Source organism: Callorhinus ursinus, unplaced genomic scaffold, assembly GCF_003265705.2.
Source record: "Callorhinus ursinus isolate GAN/ISIS: 27379988/994484 unplaced genomic scaffold, GSC_fseal_2.0 scaffold69, whole genome shotgun sequence".
Classification (NCBI taxonomy): Eukaryota; Metazoa; Chordata; class Mammalia; order Carnivora; family Otariidae; genus Callorhinus; species Callorhinus ursinus.
In genome coordinates, this window is record NW_027397131.1 from 1,211,273 (window position 1) to 1,226,940 (window position 15,668).

Consider the following 15,668-nt stretch of genomic DNA (forward strand, 5'->3'; position numbering starts at 1 on the left):
CTCTTCCCTCTTGTGCTCTCTGTCTCTCATTCTCTCCTTCTCAAATAAATAAATAAAATCTTAAAAAAAAAAAAAAGAAACTGCCAAATTATAAAAAAAATAAATAAATAAACATTCAGTATGCTGGTACTGTAGGGGAATATGTTCTTCCTTGCTCTGATAACAAGTACTAATACTTACTGAATACTTACCATGTGTCCAATGCTGGACTATAAACATTTTGTATATGGACACCTTTAATCCTATGGGTAGGTTATAGTCAATAAATGGCAGAGCTGATATATGAATTCAGGCAGTCTTTTATCCTGATCTTAACCACATGATATATACCCAAATTAAGAAAAGTTAGAAAAGTGGGATTTCTCTCATCCTGTTAAGAGTCATGTTTCAAAAGGTAAGGTATAGGTAATCACAAATGAAATATCACGTGGTAATCTCAGACTACTATCCCTTAATAATTGCTAACTAACTTTTCAATCTTGCCTGCTAAGTTAAAAATGACTTTAAACAGAATGGAAAAACAAAACAAAATAAAACCATTTCATACCATTACAGAATGCTAGAGCTGTACAGGAAAGTTTAGATTACCAGATCCCTTTACCTCTACAGAGAAAGAAACTGAGGTCTCTAATCAGTGAGGGGTTAACTCAAGGTCATTCAGGTGGTTAATATAACTAATGCTAGTTCTAAATTCCAGGTTTCTTGATGATATGGTATTTCCCAATGGTATTTCTTTCTATACTATCTTATTCCCCTCCCCCATAAAAAAAATCTATATCCATTATGTTTTAAGTGCAGAATAAATGCCTGGCAGCACATCTGGTGTGTTTTAGTTAAACTAATCTCTACAATAGTTTTAATAGTGGTTTAATATTATAACCACATTAAGAAGAAGACGGTGAGGGGCGCCTGGGTGGCTCAGTAGTTAAGCGTCTGCCTTTGGCTCAGGTCATGGTCCCAGGGTCCTGGGATCCAGGCACATCGGGCTCCCTGCTCGGCGGGAAGCCTGCTTCTCCCTCTCCCACTCCCCCCCTGCTTGTGTTCCCTCTCTCGCTGTCTGTCTGTCAAATAAATAAATAAATTCTTAAAAAAAAAAAAAGATGGTGAAGCTCAGATGAGTGTAGCACATTGCCCAGCAGCATGCAGCTATTAACTGGCATCCAGATCTGATTCCAAAGCCAGTGTTCCTCCTCCAATATTTACCATAAGGTCTGGGGAGAAAGTGCTCCTGCACACAGGGAGCTCTGGTTATGGAAGTTCCTTGTGTTCTCTGCCCATGCCACCAAAGGTTCACATTGAGAGAACTGTCTGATCTTTTTTCAGGCTCAGGACTAGCTGGCTGTACCAGTGGGTTAAAAAGAATGTAAATAAATTCTATCTCCTGGCGTGACAAAAAGTTTCCAAGTGTGTGTTGATCCTGGGATTGGGCTTTTGTGTCCCTTTGGTACAATCAAGGGAGTAGAAAACATTTAGTGCTTAGAGACTGAGAAACTGAGGAGCATAGGGGCAAAATATAATGATGCTAATATTCTTGACAATTGTGCTTTCTAGTATCCTAATGGTTCAATGGCTCATGAAATACAATTCCATGACCTTTTTTCTCCCTCACGTTTTTGTTTCTTTTCTATTGCCTCACACTTCAAATTCCATAGATTCTAGCACTGCAGGATTTAATCTCCTCTCTCCAGACAGGAAGCCCCCTAAGTGGGCTCCCTGTCTTCAGTGTTTCTTGATTTACAACCATCTCACTCAGCAAGGGAGAGAATCTTCCAAAAGCAAAGCCACCACTACCTAACAAAATTTATCACTTTTTCCTTAAATTCCTTGAAAACAGCCCTACTCTACCTTTCCGGCTCTCTCTCTCCAGTTCTCAAGTTCCCTGTAACTAATCTGCGCTTTCCCTCCTCTGTGCTTTGGCTCACAATGATCCCTTTATCTGGAATCCTTTCCTCTTTCATCTTTGGCCGTCTAAATTCAGAAGGTCCTTTAAGGTCCATCTCAAATGTAATCTCCCTTGTTTCTTCTGATTCTCCAACCAGATATAATTCCCTCCTTATCTAACCCCTATTTACAAGACTTGACATTGTCACCTGTATTGTAGGTATCAGTGTATCTGAACTGTTCCATTAACATCAACACTGTGTTACTAACTTTTGTGTTATAGGTAGCACCTAGAAAAGACTTTCATATTTACAGTCAACGATCAAAAACAATTTGAGTTGAGTCATGCAAACTACATCAAAGTACTTCACAATTTTCTGTTAAAAAAAGAAAATTGGTCAAAGGAAGCCAGAGCTAAAAAAAAAAAAATAGTACAGCTACTTAATGGGGCACTTCATTTTCTAGGTGCAGACACAACACTTGATATACATCTACTAGGTCAAGAAAGGTATGCCTGTATTATGTAAATGATACTCAAAGACTTAAAAAGGCTAAAAAAAAAAATCTGAAGACATCTATAGTATGCTTTTATTTCCTGACTTTTAGTTCTGTCCGGATGAACGCAGGAAGCTCTGAAGCTTTAAATCTAGAAACTGTAGGGGGGTAGGACAAACTTCATTAAAACAATCAAATATAAATTTGGAGGGCTATTGCAAATCAGGCTGAATAGCCAATCAGGTTGAACAGAGGTATTAAGTGACTGATTCACTCTCAAACAAACAAAAAAAACAAAACTCGCAGGAAATTTAGCTCCTTCTTCCCAGTGAAAAACAAAATTTGAAATTCTGGTAATGTTGTTTTTTCCACATTCTAAAGCTAATCGGAGAAACCTGCTGCCTCACAAAAACATTTCATAAAGGTACTGAGGTAATACTACTCCTACAGAGATCATGAATAATGAATCGACGTGCCCCTGGCTGTACCCACGTCATTGTTTACTTTGTAAATTTTTTTTTTTTTTGAAGAGCTGGGGGTAAGGTGAGGAGGATGGGAGAAAATCAGTTTAAATTGTAGTCAAATACTTTTAGTGGAGTTGCGGTGTTTTTTTTTTCCTTATGGACCTGTAGCACTTGTTGATAAGAGCACAATGAAATTAACCGATAATTTGAATAAAGGCCAACAGGCACCTGCAGCCTCTCAATCACTCAACAAACATTTCAGACAAGATAGGGCCAAATTCTGCGATCTGGGCGAACAAGCGGGTGTCACCATTCCACAGGAGCGTCTTTCTAGGTAAACTGTAAATCTTGGGGCAACTGGGACCTCTCCCAGGGATCTGAGCTAGGAGCGGTCTCAGGTTTTTAGACAAATCTCTCCTCCTACCACACGTGACCGAATGGCATTCGGCCGCCTAGAGAGACACCGCACCGCACCAACCGCGGGATACAAAGGCTCAACGCTGCCGCTGCCGCTGCCGCCGCCGCCGCCGCCGCATCCTTTGGAGGATCGCGGGGCCTCCCGCGCTCAGCATCTGCGGAGCCTGCGCAGGGCGCCGCCGCGAGGCGCGCCGCTCCCGGGCCCACAGGGCGGTGCCGCGCAGCGCGGGGAGTGGGAGCGGGGAGCGCGCGCCGCCTGCCTTGCGCGCCCGCCAGCCCAGCGCCTCCGGAGCAGGGCCGCCGCGCCGCACGCAGCCCGGCTGCGCCGCAACCGCCGCCGCCGGGCCTTCGTCCGCCGCAGGGAGCCCCGCAGCGACGTGGACCAGGGTGAGGAGGCCGAGGGCCCCCAGCCCCCGGGCAGGCCCGAGGCCGGGCCAGCCCATCCCAGCCCACCTCTGCCCAGGCCTGGGCCTTCCCCTCTCTTAGCCCCTGCCCCTCCCTACGCCTTCCCCGGGACTTGCGCGGGCGGTGGGGCGCCGTGAGCTGCACTTACACCACGGCTCTGGAGATCATCCAGGACACCATCTTCCCGGGGGCTTGGACCCCACCTCGGGGGCGGGTGGGCGCCGAGCGTGGCGGACCAGGCCGCCAACGGCAGGCCGCGTGCTCGCCGGCTCCTCGCGCTCCCAGGGGCCGCGCTGGCGCCCTCGGGAGCCGGACCGGGTGTATGCGCGCTGCGGCCCGAGCTGCGCGGCGGTCGGTCCCCCGCCCGTCCCCGCCCGCGGCCGAGCCGCCGCCGAGCCAGCCGGCCCCGCCCCTGCACTCCGCTGATAGGCGGTGGCGGCGGCGGGGCGCGTCGGCCGAGGCCGGGTCTGGGCGGCCGTGCTCCGGAGGCTGGGCGGTCTGGACCCCGGCCGGCGCCGGAAAGCCTCGTGGCCCCCGACCCCTGCGCTCGAACCTACACGTTCCTTTTCTTTACATCCCTGGGACGCCCACCTGGCGTGGAAGGGAAGAGGGGATGGCGGGAGGCTGAGGCAGGGGACTTGTGGGTAGGGGTTGTGATTGTGTGTGTGAAAAAATAGCAGGAACTCTTGTGGCCGATATACTCCTCTGGATCAGGCCCTAGAATCTGGGGAGGCAAGATTTGGAGATGTGTGTAGCCATATCCGGTGTCTCCACCGTTCACGGAGGCCCAGCGTCCTGGGCATTCTCAAAGTACGGCATTTTAAGGGAAACGTCGGGAGGATTCTCGCACAGGCCTCGGTATATATTAGGAGTCTCGTGGTGTGTGGTGCAGTGCGGGGGGGGGCAGAGGAGGGTGGCTTTGGTTTTCATGTTCGCAGCAGTGGGTGTATTCATATCACTGTTCTGGGCCTTTCACAGCACCTTTGCAATCACGACATCTGCAGAGCCTGTTTTACGAACACATCTGAGCCTGCCAAATATTCAAAGTAAAAACTGGGCCTGGGATTCCTGACCCGCTCTGCTATTTACAGTTTCCTTTTTTGGGGGAGGTTGGGTTACTGCTTACTCCATGCAGTTCTTGCTGATAGCATAATTTCAGGAGATAGGATTTAAAAACAGTTTTTTGGTGGCAGTACCAAATTGAGAAACTGATTTCAAATTTAGTCTTTTTTTTTTCCCCCAGTTCAGAGGACAGTAAAAGGTAGTTCTAATATTCAGATCGTGCAAAAAATAAAGGACGAAATGTCGGCTTTAAGCCTTTAATTAAAGTCCTAGAAATTAGCTTATTTTGTGACCATGTAATTTATTCTTTTTGTTCCTCAGTTTCCCCATAGTAAAAAGGGACTAATAATACTGTAGCTTACCTCTTGCCTTCCAGAGTGACATGAAGCACTGCTAAATAACATGTTTAGGAAGTTCTCCAACTTGCTTGGAAGAAGATTGAGGGCGTATATAAGATTATCCTGAGTTCTTTTAAGTTCCCAGGTTCAATAAATTTAGTAATATTTTTATTACTTAAGAATTGAGCTCAGAAGTTAGGTTCTTTTTGTTATTTACTGATATTAAGAATATATGTTTTAGTTTCAGGGATCTCGTTAATGAAAATTTGTAATTGTTTGGAATCTTTTATTTTTGGCTAGTCAGCATTCTTTGGGGATCAGGTGTGTCACATAAGCACCAGTTTTCTGGAAAACTCTCTTGCCCAATAAAATTCAAACTCTTATGAATAACATTTAAATCCATCCATGAATAGGTCCTGAGATGTTGTTACAGCCTGAGTTTTTATTGCCTTCCCAACCCTTTTGGACCCCTACCCTTTCCCTAGCTCTCTTCTCTGAAACAAGTTGTATCTATCCACATGCCCAGCACTTTTGCCCACACTTCCATTTTTTTCTTTAATGATTTACTCTCCATTCTCTACCTATCAGAATCTTTGTTTTTCAGAGTACTATGGCATGAGGATGTTCTTGATTTTCCCCAGTGAAAATTATTCGTAATTTTTCCTAGGCTCCCATAATTTAGTTGAATTTCTATTTAGTGTCTATTTCATTCTGCTTTATATTATGGCTATGTTTTACTGATGTCTAATTTACTGGATGGTAAAATGTTTGAGGACAGATACCGTATATTAGATATCTTTGTGTTTTCCAAGTCGTTAGAATAGGATAATTGCCCAAGGAAAGTTTGAAAAGTTTGTTAGTACAGACACTCTGTTAAGTATTGGAGCTTTATGAAATTTTAGCCATGTACTGTAGAAGTCTCTTAAAGATGTGTTTCTTGTGTTCTTAATATGGGGATCATCATTCTGAATATTATTTTACTGCATTCACTGTAATATATGCCTTCAGGGGTTGCAGAGATATTAGGACTGTTGGCTGCTCTATAAAATGTCCCTAGGCTCCTGTGTGTTAAATTTCATTTTGTATGCTTATTTTGTCTTCAGACTCTTCCATATTCATATCACTTTTTGTTGTTCTCAATCTGGAACAGCCTCCTTCTTTATACATTTCAATATGCCATGTGCTGGAAACCACCTGCTCTGTGCTAAGCACATGTTGTTGAATCAACCTTTACAACCCAAAAAGCGTAGGTAGTGTTTATCCCCATTTGATATACTGGAAACTGAGGTTTTGAGCGCTCACTGCCAATGACCATATAGCTCATAGGTGACACAACTGGAACTAGTCCATGCTTCCTGAGCGTTCTTGACATTATACTGTGGTAGTCGAATTGTGACTAAGGAAGTGGGTCCAGATGGGGAGTGCCCTCTTGGAGGAAGTTGGGAGGCAAATTTTTTTGCTTGGTGGTGATTGGGGCTAATCAGTAGCATTTAATGGTGGGGACTAGGGATGTTATACTTTTTTGCAATGTGGGGGCTATCCCGAACAAAGAATGTTCCTGTGTCCTATATGGTTAGGAATATCCTGCCTGACATTTGTGTAACATTCATAATTATTGGAATCTAGAAACTCCATTTTACATATAAGCTAATGGTTTTAACTGAGACTGAACTTTACAGCGTCTATTTCCACATGCAAATGTGTGAAAGGAAGATTTGTTTTGTTCACAACTTGACCAAGAGTTGTTTTCAGTTTTGGAAAATTGCATTACAAACCATTTTGCTGTCATATTCATGTACTAATTACTTTTATATGTCTTCTAGTTCAGTTTTGTTTCAGGATTAACATTGAAATACTTATAAATTATTTTCATTTTCCTTTTACATTTATATTTAGGGTATATGGCTTTGTTTGAAGTTGTTTGTAAGGAAGATTGTTACTAATTTCATTTCAGGGTGATAATGCAGAAGTTGGAAAATATTTTATGGAGGGGAAACATTGAATTTGATAAGGTTGAGAATTGTTAGGCTAAATTCATCTGATGAGGAGTCTCTTATAGAAAGTTCCCAGATTTTAGGAGTAGGTGTTTCTAATCTCTGTGTTGGGCGGGATCTTGGATGGTAGAGATCTTCCTAGTAGGTGGCCATTGAAAAGTCCTTCATGATGTGAGGCAAGGCCCTAGAGACTTGGGAGCAAAGGAAATATATTACCTGTGGCCTAGAAGCTTTTAAAGTGTTGTCTCATTTGACGTATTTGAGATCACTTGTAGAGAAAATAGAAAAATTATTTCTACTAAATATTTTTCTTTTTTTTTAACATATCACTAATATTCATTTGTTGTGCTGTGGAGTGCTTCCTTCATTGTATTATGTGAAGACACTTTTCTGTGGGTATTGAATTTAACATGGTGGGAAGCAGCATATTTAGGGCAAAGGACCTTCTATCAGACCTATTTCTGCTCTCGATAATGTGATGTTTGTCAAGTCAGTCTGTTTCCTTTTAAATAGGGTTGATAATGTTATCAAATGCAAGGAGTTTTAAAACTTAAAACTAATTAGAGACTCTTGAAAGAATTGCTTTTTCTTCTACATCTTCACTTAGTATTCTACATCTTCACTTAGATATGTAGATTGTGCATCTTGTACATGTTAAAGTTCATTTATTAGAAAAAAAAAGAGTAGGAAAGTACCTAGGAGAGCAGGTACTGAGAGCAGAATTACATGGTACAGAGATAGTATCTAATTTGTAATTATTAATGAGTATGCCAGTGGTACTAAATACTAGGGCGCTTTCCCCTTCGTACTGGAGGAGTATTTTCAAGTGCTTGAAAATATTTTTTATTTGGAGGCAGGCTAAAATTAAATGAGTCTACTGTAATAGTTATTTAGAAATTAGTGTGAGGGAGAGGATCCTAAAGAGAATGACTTAAAAGGTGAACCTGTTCTTTTTCCATCTCCTGCTAGATAAGTATTTCTTTTTATTTTAGCCAGTTCGCCATACCATACTATTTATGGTGACTACAGAGGTCAAATTTGCCATCCGACATTGAAATAAAATTGTAAAGAAAAGTAATATTCAAAATACAATAATCAGATTGCAGGAGAATGGAAAGATTAGATTCTGAAGAAGATGAAAGCAAAATATGTCTGTGATGGCTGGATCTAGGGAACACTCATAGTAAGGAATTGACAATATCTGAAGTTTTTATACATTTGAAGTAGTAGCTTTACTTACGATAATTAAGGATTTATACAGAACTTTTTTTCCCCTTCAGGTCATTTGTTTGACCGTGTTAAATGGCAGAGAAACACGTATACACAAACACAAATATGGCAGAGAAAGTCATATTTGGGGAACTTTTGCTATTCATTTAAAATAGAATAGATTAAATCATAGTTCCCTGTTTTGAAATTGAGGTAGATCCATGATTTCAAGCATTGTTCAGGTGCATACAGGGCTTGTGGTGTAATTTGCAGAAAGCTGAAATATTTGATAATTCCACCAGGTATATTAAGCAGACCTTAAAAAAAATTTTATTGATGTTTTTGAGTGGTAATTCAAAGCACATGGAATAAAATTCACAAGGGTAAACAATGAAGATAGTCTTTTACTGCCCATCTCCAGCTATCCAGTTTCCTTCACAGGCTATCTGTGTCGCCAGTGTTTTGTTTTTGTTTTTGTTTTTTGCAAGAGCAAAGTCTAGAAACAGACTCAGTTATTATATATAGCCTAAGATAAAGGTGGAATTTTAGACAGTTGAAACATGATGGATTTTGTTGGTAAATGATTTTGTGACAGCCAGCCATTTAATAAAACCTGAAGAAAAAGTAATTCCTGATGGATAAGAAATGTAAATGTGGAAACTAAAAGTGCCGTAAAAATGCAAAAAGAATATATACGTGAAGGTAATATGATCTTGATAGTGGAAAGGCCTCTCAAAGCATGTGATAAAATCAGAAACCAAAAAGGCAAATTTCATAGACTTGATTACATAAGAATTTAAAACTTTTCTGCTTCCAAAAACGATATAAATGGGATTTCAAAACGAATGATAAACTGGGAAAAAATATTTGTAAAACTAGACAAAGGGTTAATAATCTTACTATATAAAGTACAACACAGCAAAACAAATAAAAAAATATTAATTAAAAATATAATCTCAAAACTTGGAATCTCTGGTTTCCAGTCTAGTATGTAAAGAAGGACCTTAGGAGTTGCCGCTCTATCCTAACAACGAGTAAAAAGCTGAACTAAAAAAATCAACTCTTAGATTCTTCAGGGAAATGAAGTCACAGGGTAAACTGCTGCCCTGAAAATTGGAGTGACAGGAAGATACAGGGAATCATAGCTTACTAAAGCAGAAACCTCTGCAACAACCAGGGCCTGGTAAGAAAACCTAAAGTATAATTGATGAATCCGGAGGCTCAGTGTGAACAACTCGGTGTTAGAAACTGCAAGAGAATCTAGTCATGGGGGACATCCACACTTTGGTGAGTTTTACCTCCAGGAGTTCTACCAGGTCCTCACAGTTAATATTGGAGAAAAATACCCTGTGTTTTCTAGCAGGAGGAGGGGAAAAGGAACCATTTCAAAATAAACCAGAGTATTCTGCTTTTCTTAACAAGACAGGCTCTCAGGAGAAGCTTTTACCAGAGCCTAACCTAAGGGAGGGCAAGTACCCAACATCAACCAGCTCTAGTCTTCCACCTGGGGTAAGGGAAAAACTCTTATTTGAGCTCATCTAGCTGTACATGTAGGGAAAGGGAAATACATAACCCCTGCTATCCTGTCTCAACTCTGGGGAGTTGGAAAGGTAGGGACTGAGAAGCATTGATGAAATTCACAGAGCTCACTGAAAAACTGACACCTAATCAATATTCGACTGGAAAATGCCTCCCCCAATCACCACCATACCGCTACATTGCTAAAGGCGTATTTACCACAGTTCCTTAACCTAGCATATCATGTCTGCCTTTTCACCAAAAAATACAAGGCATACTAAAAGACAAAAAATACAGAGACTGAGCAATTATCAGAACTAGATTCAGATATGGAAGGAATGTTGGAATTACCAGACCAGGATTTTTTTTTTAGAGATGACTAATAAGATAAAGATTTTAATGGAAAAAGTAGACAACATGCAAGAATAAATGGATAATGTAAGCAGAGAGGTGGAAATTCTAAGAAAGAATAAAAGAAATATTAGATTAAAAATACTTTAACAGAAACAAAGAATGTCCTTGATGGGCTCATTACTAGACTGGACACAGCTGAGGAAAGAATCTCTGAACTTAAGGATATGACAATAGAAAATTTCAAAATTGAACAGTAAAGAGGAAAAAAAAATGAAAAAAGCAGACCAGAATATCCAAAAACTGTGGGACAACTATAAAAGGTATAGCATACATGTAATGTGAATATTAAGTGTAGAAAAAGGAAGAGAAGCAATATTTGAGGCAGTTATGACTGAGAATTTCCTCAGATTAATGTCAGACACTAAATCCCGGAACCAAGAAGCTTAGAGAATACCAAGCAGGATAAATGTCCAAAAAAAAAAAAAAAAAAGCCACAAAAAAACCCAAAACCCTACACCTAGGCATAATATATTTAAACTTCAGAAAATCAGTGGTAAAGAGAAAAAGAAGCCAGAGGAAAAATAACAACTTATCTGTAGAAGAGCAAGGGTGAGGATCACATTCATTTGACTTTTTCAACTTTACAGAAACCATGCAAGCAAGAAGAGTTGAGTAAAATATTTGAAGTATTGAGGAAAACGCCCCACCAACCTAGAGTTCTGTACCTTGTGAAATTATCTTCAAAAGTGAAGGAGAAATACTTTCTCAAACAGTAATCAAGGGAATCTGTTACTAGGAGACCTGCCTTGTATGAAATGTTAAAAGAAGTACTTCAGACAGAAGGAAAATGGTGCACCTCAGAAACTGATCTACATAAAGAAAGGAAGAGCTTTGGAGAAGAAATAAATGAAAATAAAGTAAAAACTTTTTTGAAAAAAATACTTAATCTGGGGCACCTGGGTGGCTCAGTTGGTTAAGCGGCTGCCTTTGGCTCAGGTCATGATCCCAGGGTCCTGGAATCGAGCCTCGCGTCAGGCTCCCTGCTCAGCGGGGAGCCTGCTTCTCCCACTCCCTCTGCCTGCCTCTCTGCCTACTTGTGCTCTCTCTCTCTGTCAAATAAATAAAATCTTAAAAAAAAATACTTAATCTGATAGTTTTCAGTTTGTTCAAAAATGATAGCAGCAATATATTCAGTTTGTGTGTGTGTGCTTAATGTACGCTTCTGTGTATAAGTGAGATGAATGAAAGCAATGATATAAGGAATGGGAGGGAAGAATTGGATTTGGATTACTTGTAAATATGTACAGGCCTACCCAGAAGATATTTTGGGTTTGGTTCCAGACTGCTGTAACAAGGCAAATATCACAATAAAGTGAGTCAAATGAATTTTTTCATTTCCTGGTGCATATAATAGTTGTGTTTACACCATACTGTAGTCTATTAACTCCAATAGCATTATGCCTAAAAAAAGTACATACCTTAATTAAAAAAATACTTTATTGCTAAAAAATGTTAGAGCTTTCAGAGAGTTGTAATCACTGATCTGAGCTTTCAGAGAGTTGTAATCACTGATCACCATAACAAATATGATAACAATGAAAATGTTTGAAATGTTGGGAGAATTAGCAAAATGTGACACAGAGATATGAAGTGAGCAAATACTGTTGGAAAAATGGTACCCATACACTTGCTCGACATAGGGTTGCTTTAATTTGTAGAAAACACAGTATCTGTGAAGTACAGTAAAGCAAAGCACAATATAACAGGGTTTGCCTGTATTGCAAATTCTGGAACAACCACTAACATTAAAAAAAAGTATAATTGGTAAGAGAGGAAATGGAATCCTGTAAAATACTCAAAATCACAAAAGGCAGAAAAAGTGTGGAAGTCAAAAATGGGAACAAAAAACAAGGATGACAAGTAGAAAACAGTAAGAAATATGGTAGAAGTTAATCCATCTATAACAATTTCCTCTAAATACATCACTCAAAAGACAGATTTATCAGGGTGGATCAAAAACAAGACCCCAGTATACATGGTGTACAAGAAACTCACTTTAAAAACACACATAGAGGGGCACCTGCGTGGCTCAGTTGGTTAAGGGTCTGTGTTTGGCTCAGGTCATGATCCCAGGGTACTGGGATGGAGCCCCACATCGGGTTCCCTGCTCATCAGGGAGTCTGCTTCTCCCTCTCCCTCTGCCTGCTGCTCCCCCTGCTTGTGCTCTCTCTGTCAAATAAAATAAATAAAATCTTAAAAAAAACCACATATAGATTAAAAGTAAAGGGGTAGAGGAAGATACACTGTGCTAACACTAATCAAAAGAAAGTGGGAATAGGTATATTAATTTCAGACAAAGCAGACTTGAGAGCGAAGATAGTTATTTGGAATAAAAAGGGGCATTACATGTGATAAAGTGGTCAGTACTCCAAGAAGGCCTAACAATCCTTAATGTGTATAAACCTATCAGAGTGTCAAAATATGTGAGGCAAAAACTGATAGAAGAGCAAGTATAAATAGATAAATCCACTATTGTTGGAGACTTTTAACATTCCTGTCAGAATTGGACAGATTTAGCAGGCAGAAAATCAGTAAAGACATAGTTAAACCCAACGGAACTATCAGTATAACTGACATCTACTAACTACTTTATCCAATAGCAGCAAATTACACATTCTTCTCAAGCTCATATGAACATTCATCAAAATAGACATCATTCTGGGTCATAAAACATACCTTAACAAACTTAACAGATATCATACAGTATGGGTTCTCAGACCAGAATGAAATTAGACTAGAAATTAATAACATAAAGAGAGTTGTAAAGTTCCCATATATTTGGAGATTATAAAGCATATGTCTAAAAAACACATGGGTCAAGAAAGAAATGTCTGGAGATATTGAAAAATGTTTTGAATTAAATGAGAATGAAAATATAACTTAACAAAAGCAGTGCTTAGAAGGAAATTTATAGCATTGAATGCATATACTAGAATAGAAGAATGTTCTAAAATCAGCCATTTAAGCTTTCATTTTAGGAACCAGAAAAGGACAAATTAAATCTGAAGTAAGCAGAAGAATGAAACAGTAAGAATTAGAGCAGAAAACAGTTAAACTGTAAGTGGGAAATCAGAGAAAAGCAATAAACCCAAAAGCTGGTTCTTTGAAAAGATCAATAAAATCAGTAAGTCTCTAGCCAGGCTAACTTAATGAAAAAGGAGGATACAAATTATTGATCAGATATGAGAGAGAGGACATCACTACAGATCCCATGGACAGTAAAAGGATAAGAAATTCTATGAACAACTCCATGCCCACAAATTTGATAACCTAGATGAAGTGGATCCATTCCTTGAAAGTTAGAATTTGCCAAAATTCACACAAGAAGAAATAGACAATCTGAATAGCCCTGTATCTGTTTTAAAAATTGAATCCATTAATAACCTTTCAAAACAAAGCACCAGGCCCAGATGGGTTCATTGGTGAATTCTACCAAGAATTTAAGGAAGAGGTTATACCACATCTCTACAGTCTCTCCCAAAAGATAGAAGGAGAGAGAATAATTTCTATTCTGTGAACTCAGCATTTACCCTAATACCAAAACCAAAGACATTACAAGAAAACTACAGACCAGTTATCTCTCATGAACATAGATGGAAAAAAACCCTCAAAATATCAGCCAATTGAATCCAACAATGTGTGGAAAGAATTATACGTTACAGCTAAGTGGAATTTATGCCAGGCATGCAAGGCTGATTCAGCAATTGAAAATCACTTAATATTATCCATTACATCAACAGGCTAAAGAAAAAAAATCACATTACAACAAAATCTAACACCCATTTGTGATTAAAAAAACTCCGTAAAGTAGGTTTGGAGGGGGAACTTCCTCAACTTGATGAAGAACATTTACAAAAATCCTACAGCTAATATTATACTTAATGGTAAGAAACTAGAAACTCTTTACTAAGGTCAGGAATGAGGCAAGGATGTCCCTTCCCATGATTGCTTTTCAACCTCATTTGGAAGTCAGAGCTAATGCAGTAAGGCAAGCAAAGGGGAAAAAAATTATACTGATTGGGAGGAAGGGAGGGAGGAAATAAAACTTTTTGTTAGTGGTTTTATTTCTACATGATCATCTATGTAGAACATCTGAAAACTGACAAAATTACTGGATTAGAAATGATTATAGTAAGGTTGTAGGATACAAAGTTAAGATTCAAAAGGTTACTGCTTTCCTGTATATATACCATCAGTGAACAAGTAGAATTTGAAATTGAAAGCTCAGTACCATTTACTTTAATGCCCTCTCCCCAGGTGAAATACTTAGGTATAAACCTAACAAATTACGTATGAGATCTCTAAGAGGAAAACTAAACTCTGAATGAAGTCAACTAAATGAGAGATATTCCATGTTCATGGTTAGAAGACTCAATATTGTCAAGATGTCAGTTCTTCCCAACTTGGTCTATAGATTCAGTACAATCCCAATCAAAATCCCAGCAGGTAATTTTGTGGATATTGACAAACTGATTCTAAAGTTTATAGGCCAAGTCAAAAGACCCACAAATAGGCAACTAATTTTTAAAGGAGAAGGACCATCAGAGAACTGACACTCTCTGAATTCAAGATTCACTATAGGGGCGCCGGGGTGGCTCAGTCGTTAAGTGCCTGCCTTTGGCTCAGGTCATGATCTCAGGGTCCTGGGATCGAGCCCCGCATCGGGCCCTCTGTTCTGCTGGGAGCCTGCTTCTCCCTCTCCCATTCCCCCTGCTTGTGTTCCCTCTCTTGCTGTTTCTCCCTGTCAAATAAAGAAATAAAATCTTAAAAAAAAAAGATTTACTAAAAGCTACATTAAACCAACACATTGTGGTCTTGGCAAAAGCATACACAAGTAGATCAATGGAATAGAACAGAAAGCCCAGAAATAGACCCATATAATTATAGTTAACTGACCTTTGACACAAAGGAGCAAAGACAGTGCATTCGAGCAGATAGTCTTGTCAACAAATAGTGCTGGTACAATTTGACATCCACATGCAGAGAAATGACTATAGACGTAGACTTTATGCCCTTCACAAAAATTAAGTAAAAATGTCTTATAGGCCTAATTGTAAATTGCAAACCTCAAAAACTCCTAGAAGATAACCTAGGAGACAACCTAGGTGACCTTGGGTATGGCGATGGTTTTCTTAGATACAAAACCAAAGGCATTATCCGTGAAAGAAATAATAAGTGGGAATTCATTAAAATAAAAATAAAAACTTGTGCTCTGTGAAAGACACTGTCAGGGAATGAGAAGATATGTCATAGACTGGGAGAAAATATTTGCAAAAGATACATCTGGTAAAGGACCATTGTTCAAAATATACAAAGAACTCTTAAAACTCAAAAATAAAACAAAACCTGATTGAAAAATGGGCAAAATTAGTGAACAGACATAGAACCACATAAGATATACAGATGGCAAGTGAGCGTATGAAAAGATGTTCAACATCACGTCAAGTCATTAGGGAATTGTAAATTAAAAC

At 39.5% G+C, this 15,668-nt stretch overlaps 1 protein-coding gene across 3 annotated transcripts in view; it reads right to left on the bottom strand.

Moving 5' to 3' along the window:
• The window catches only part of REEP3 (receptor accessory protein 3), a 103,257-nt gene extending 99,226 nt beyond the window's left edge, over positions 1-4,031 (bottom strand). For all 3 annotated transcript variants that reach the window (XM_025850170.2, XM_025850168.2, XM_073886208.1), the window contains exon 1: positions 3,811-4,031. In XM_025850170.2, coding sequence (XP_025705955.1) covers positions 3,811-3,842 — 32 coding nt within the window. In that variant the 5' untranslated portion in view covers positions 3,843-4,031. The remainder of the gene's footprint in view (positions 1-3,810) is intronic.
• Positions 4,032-15,668: the final 11,637 nt, after the last annotated feature.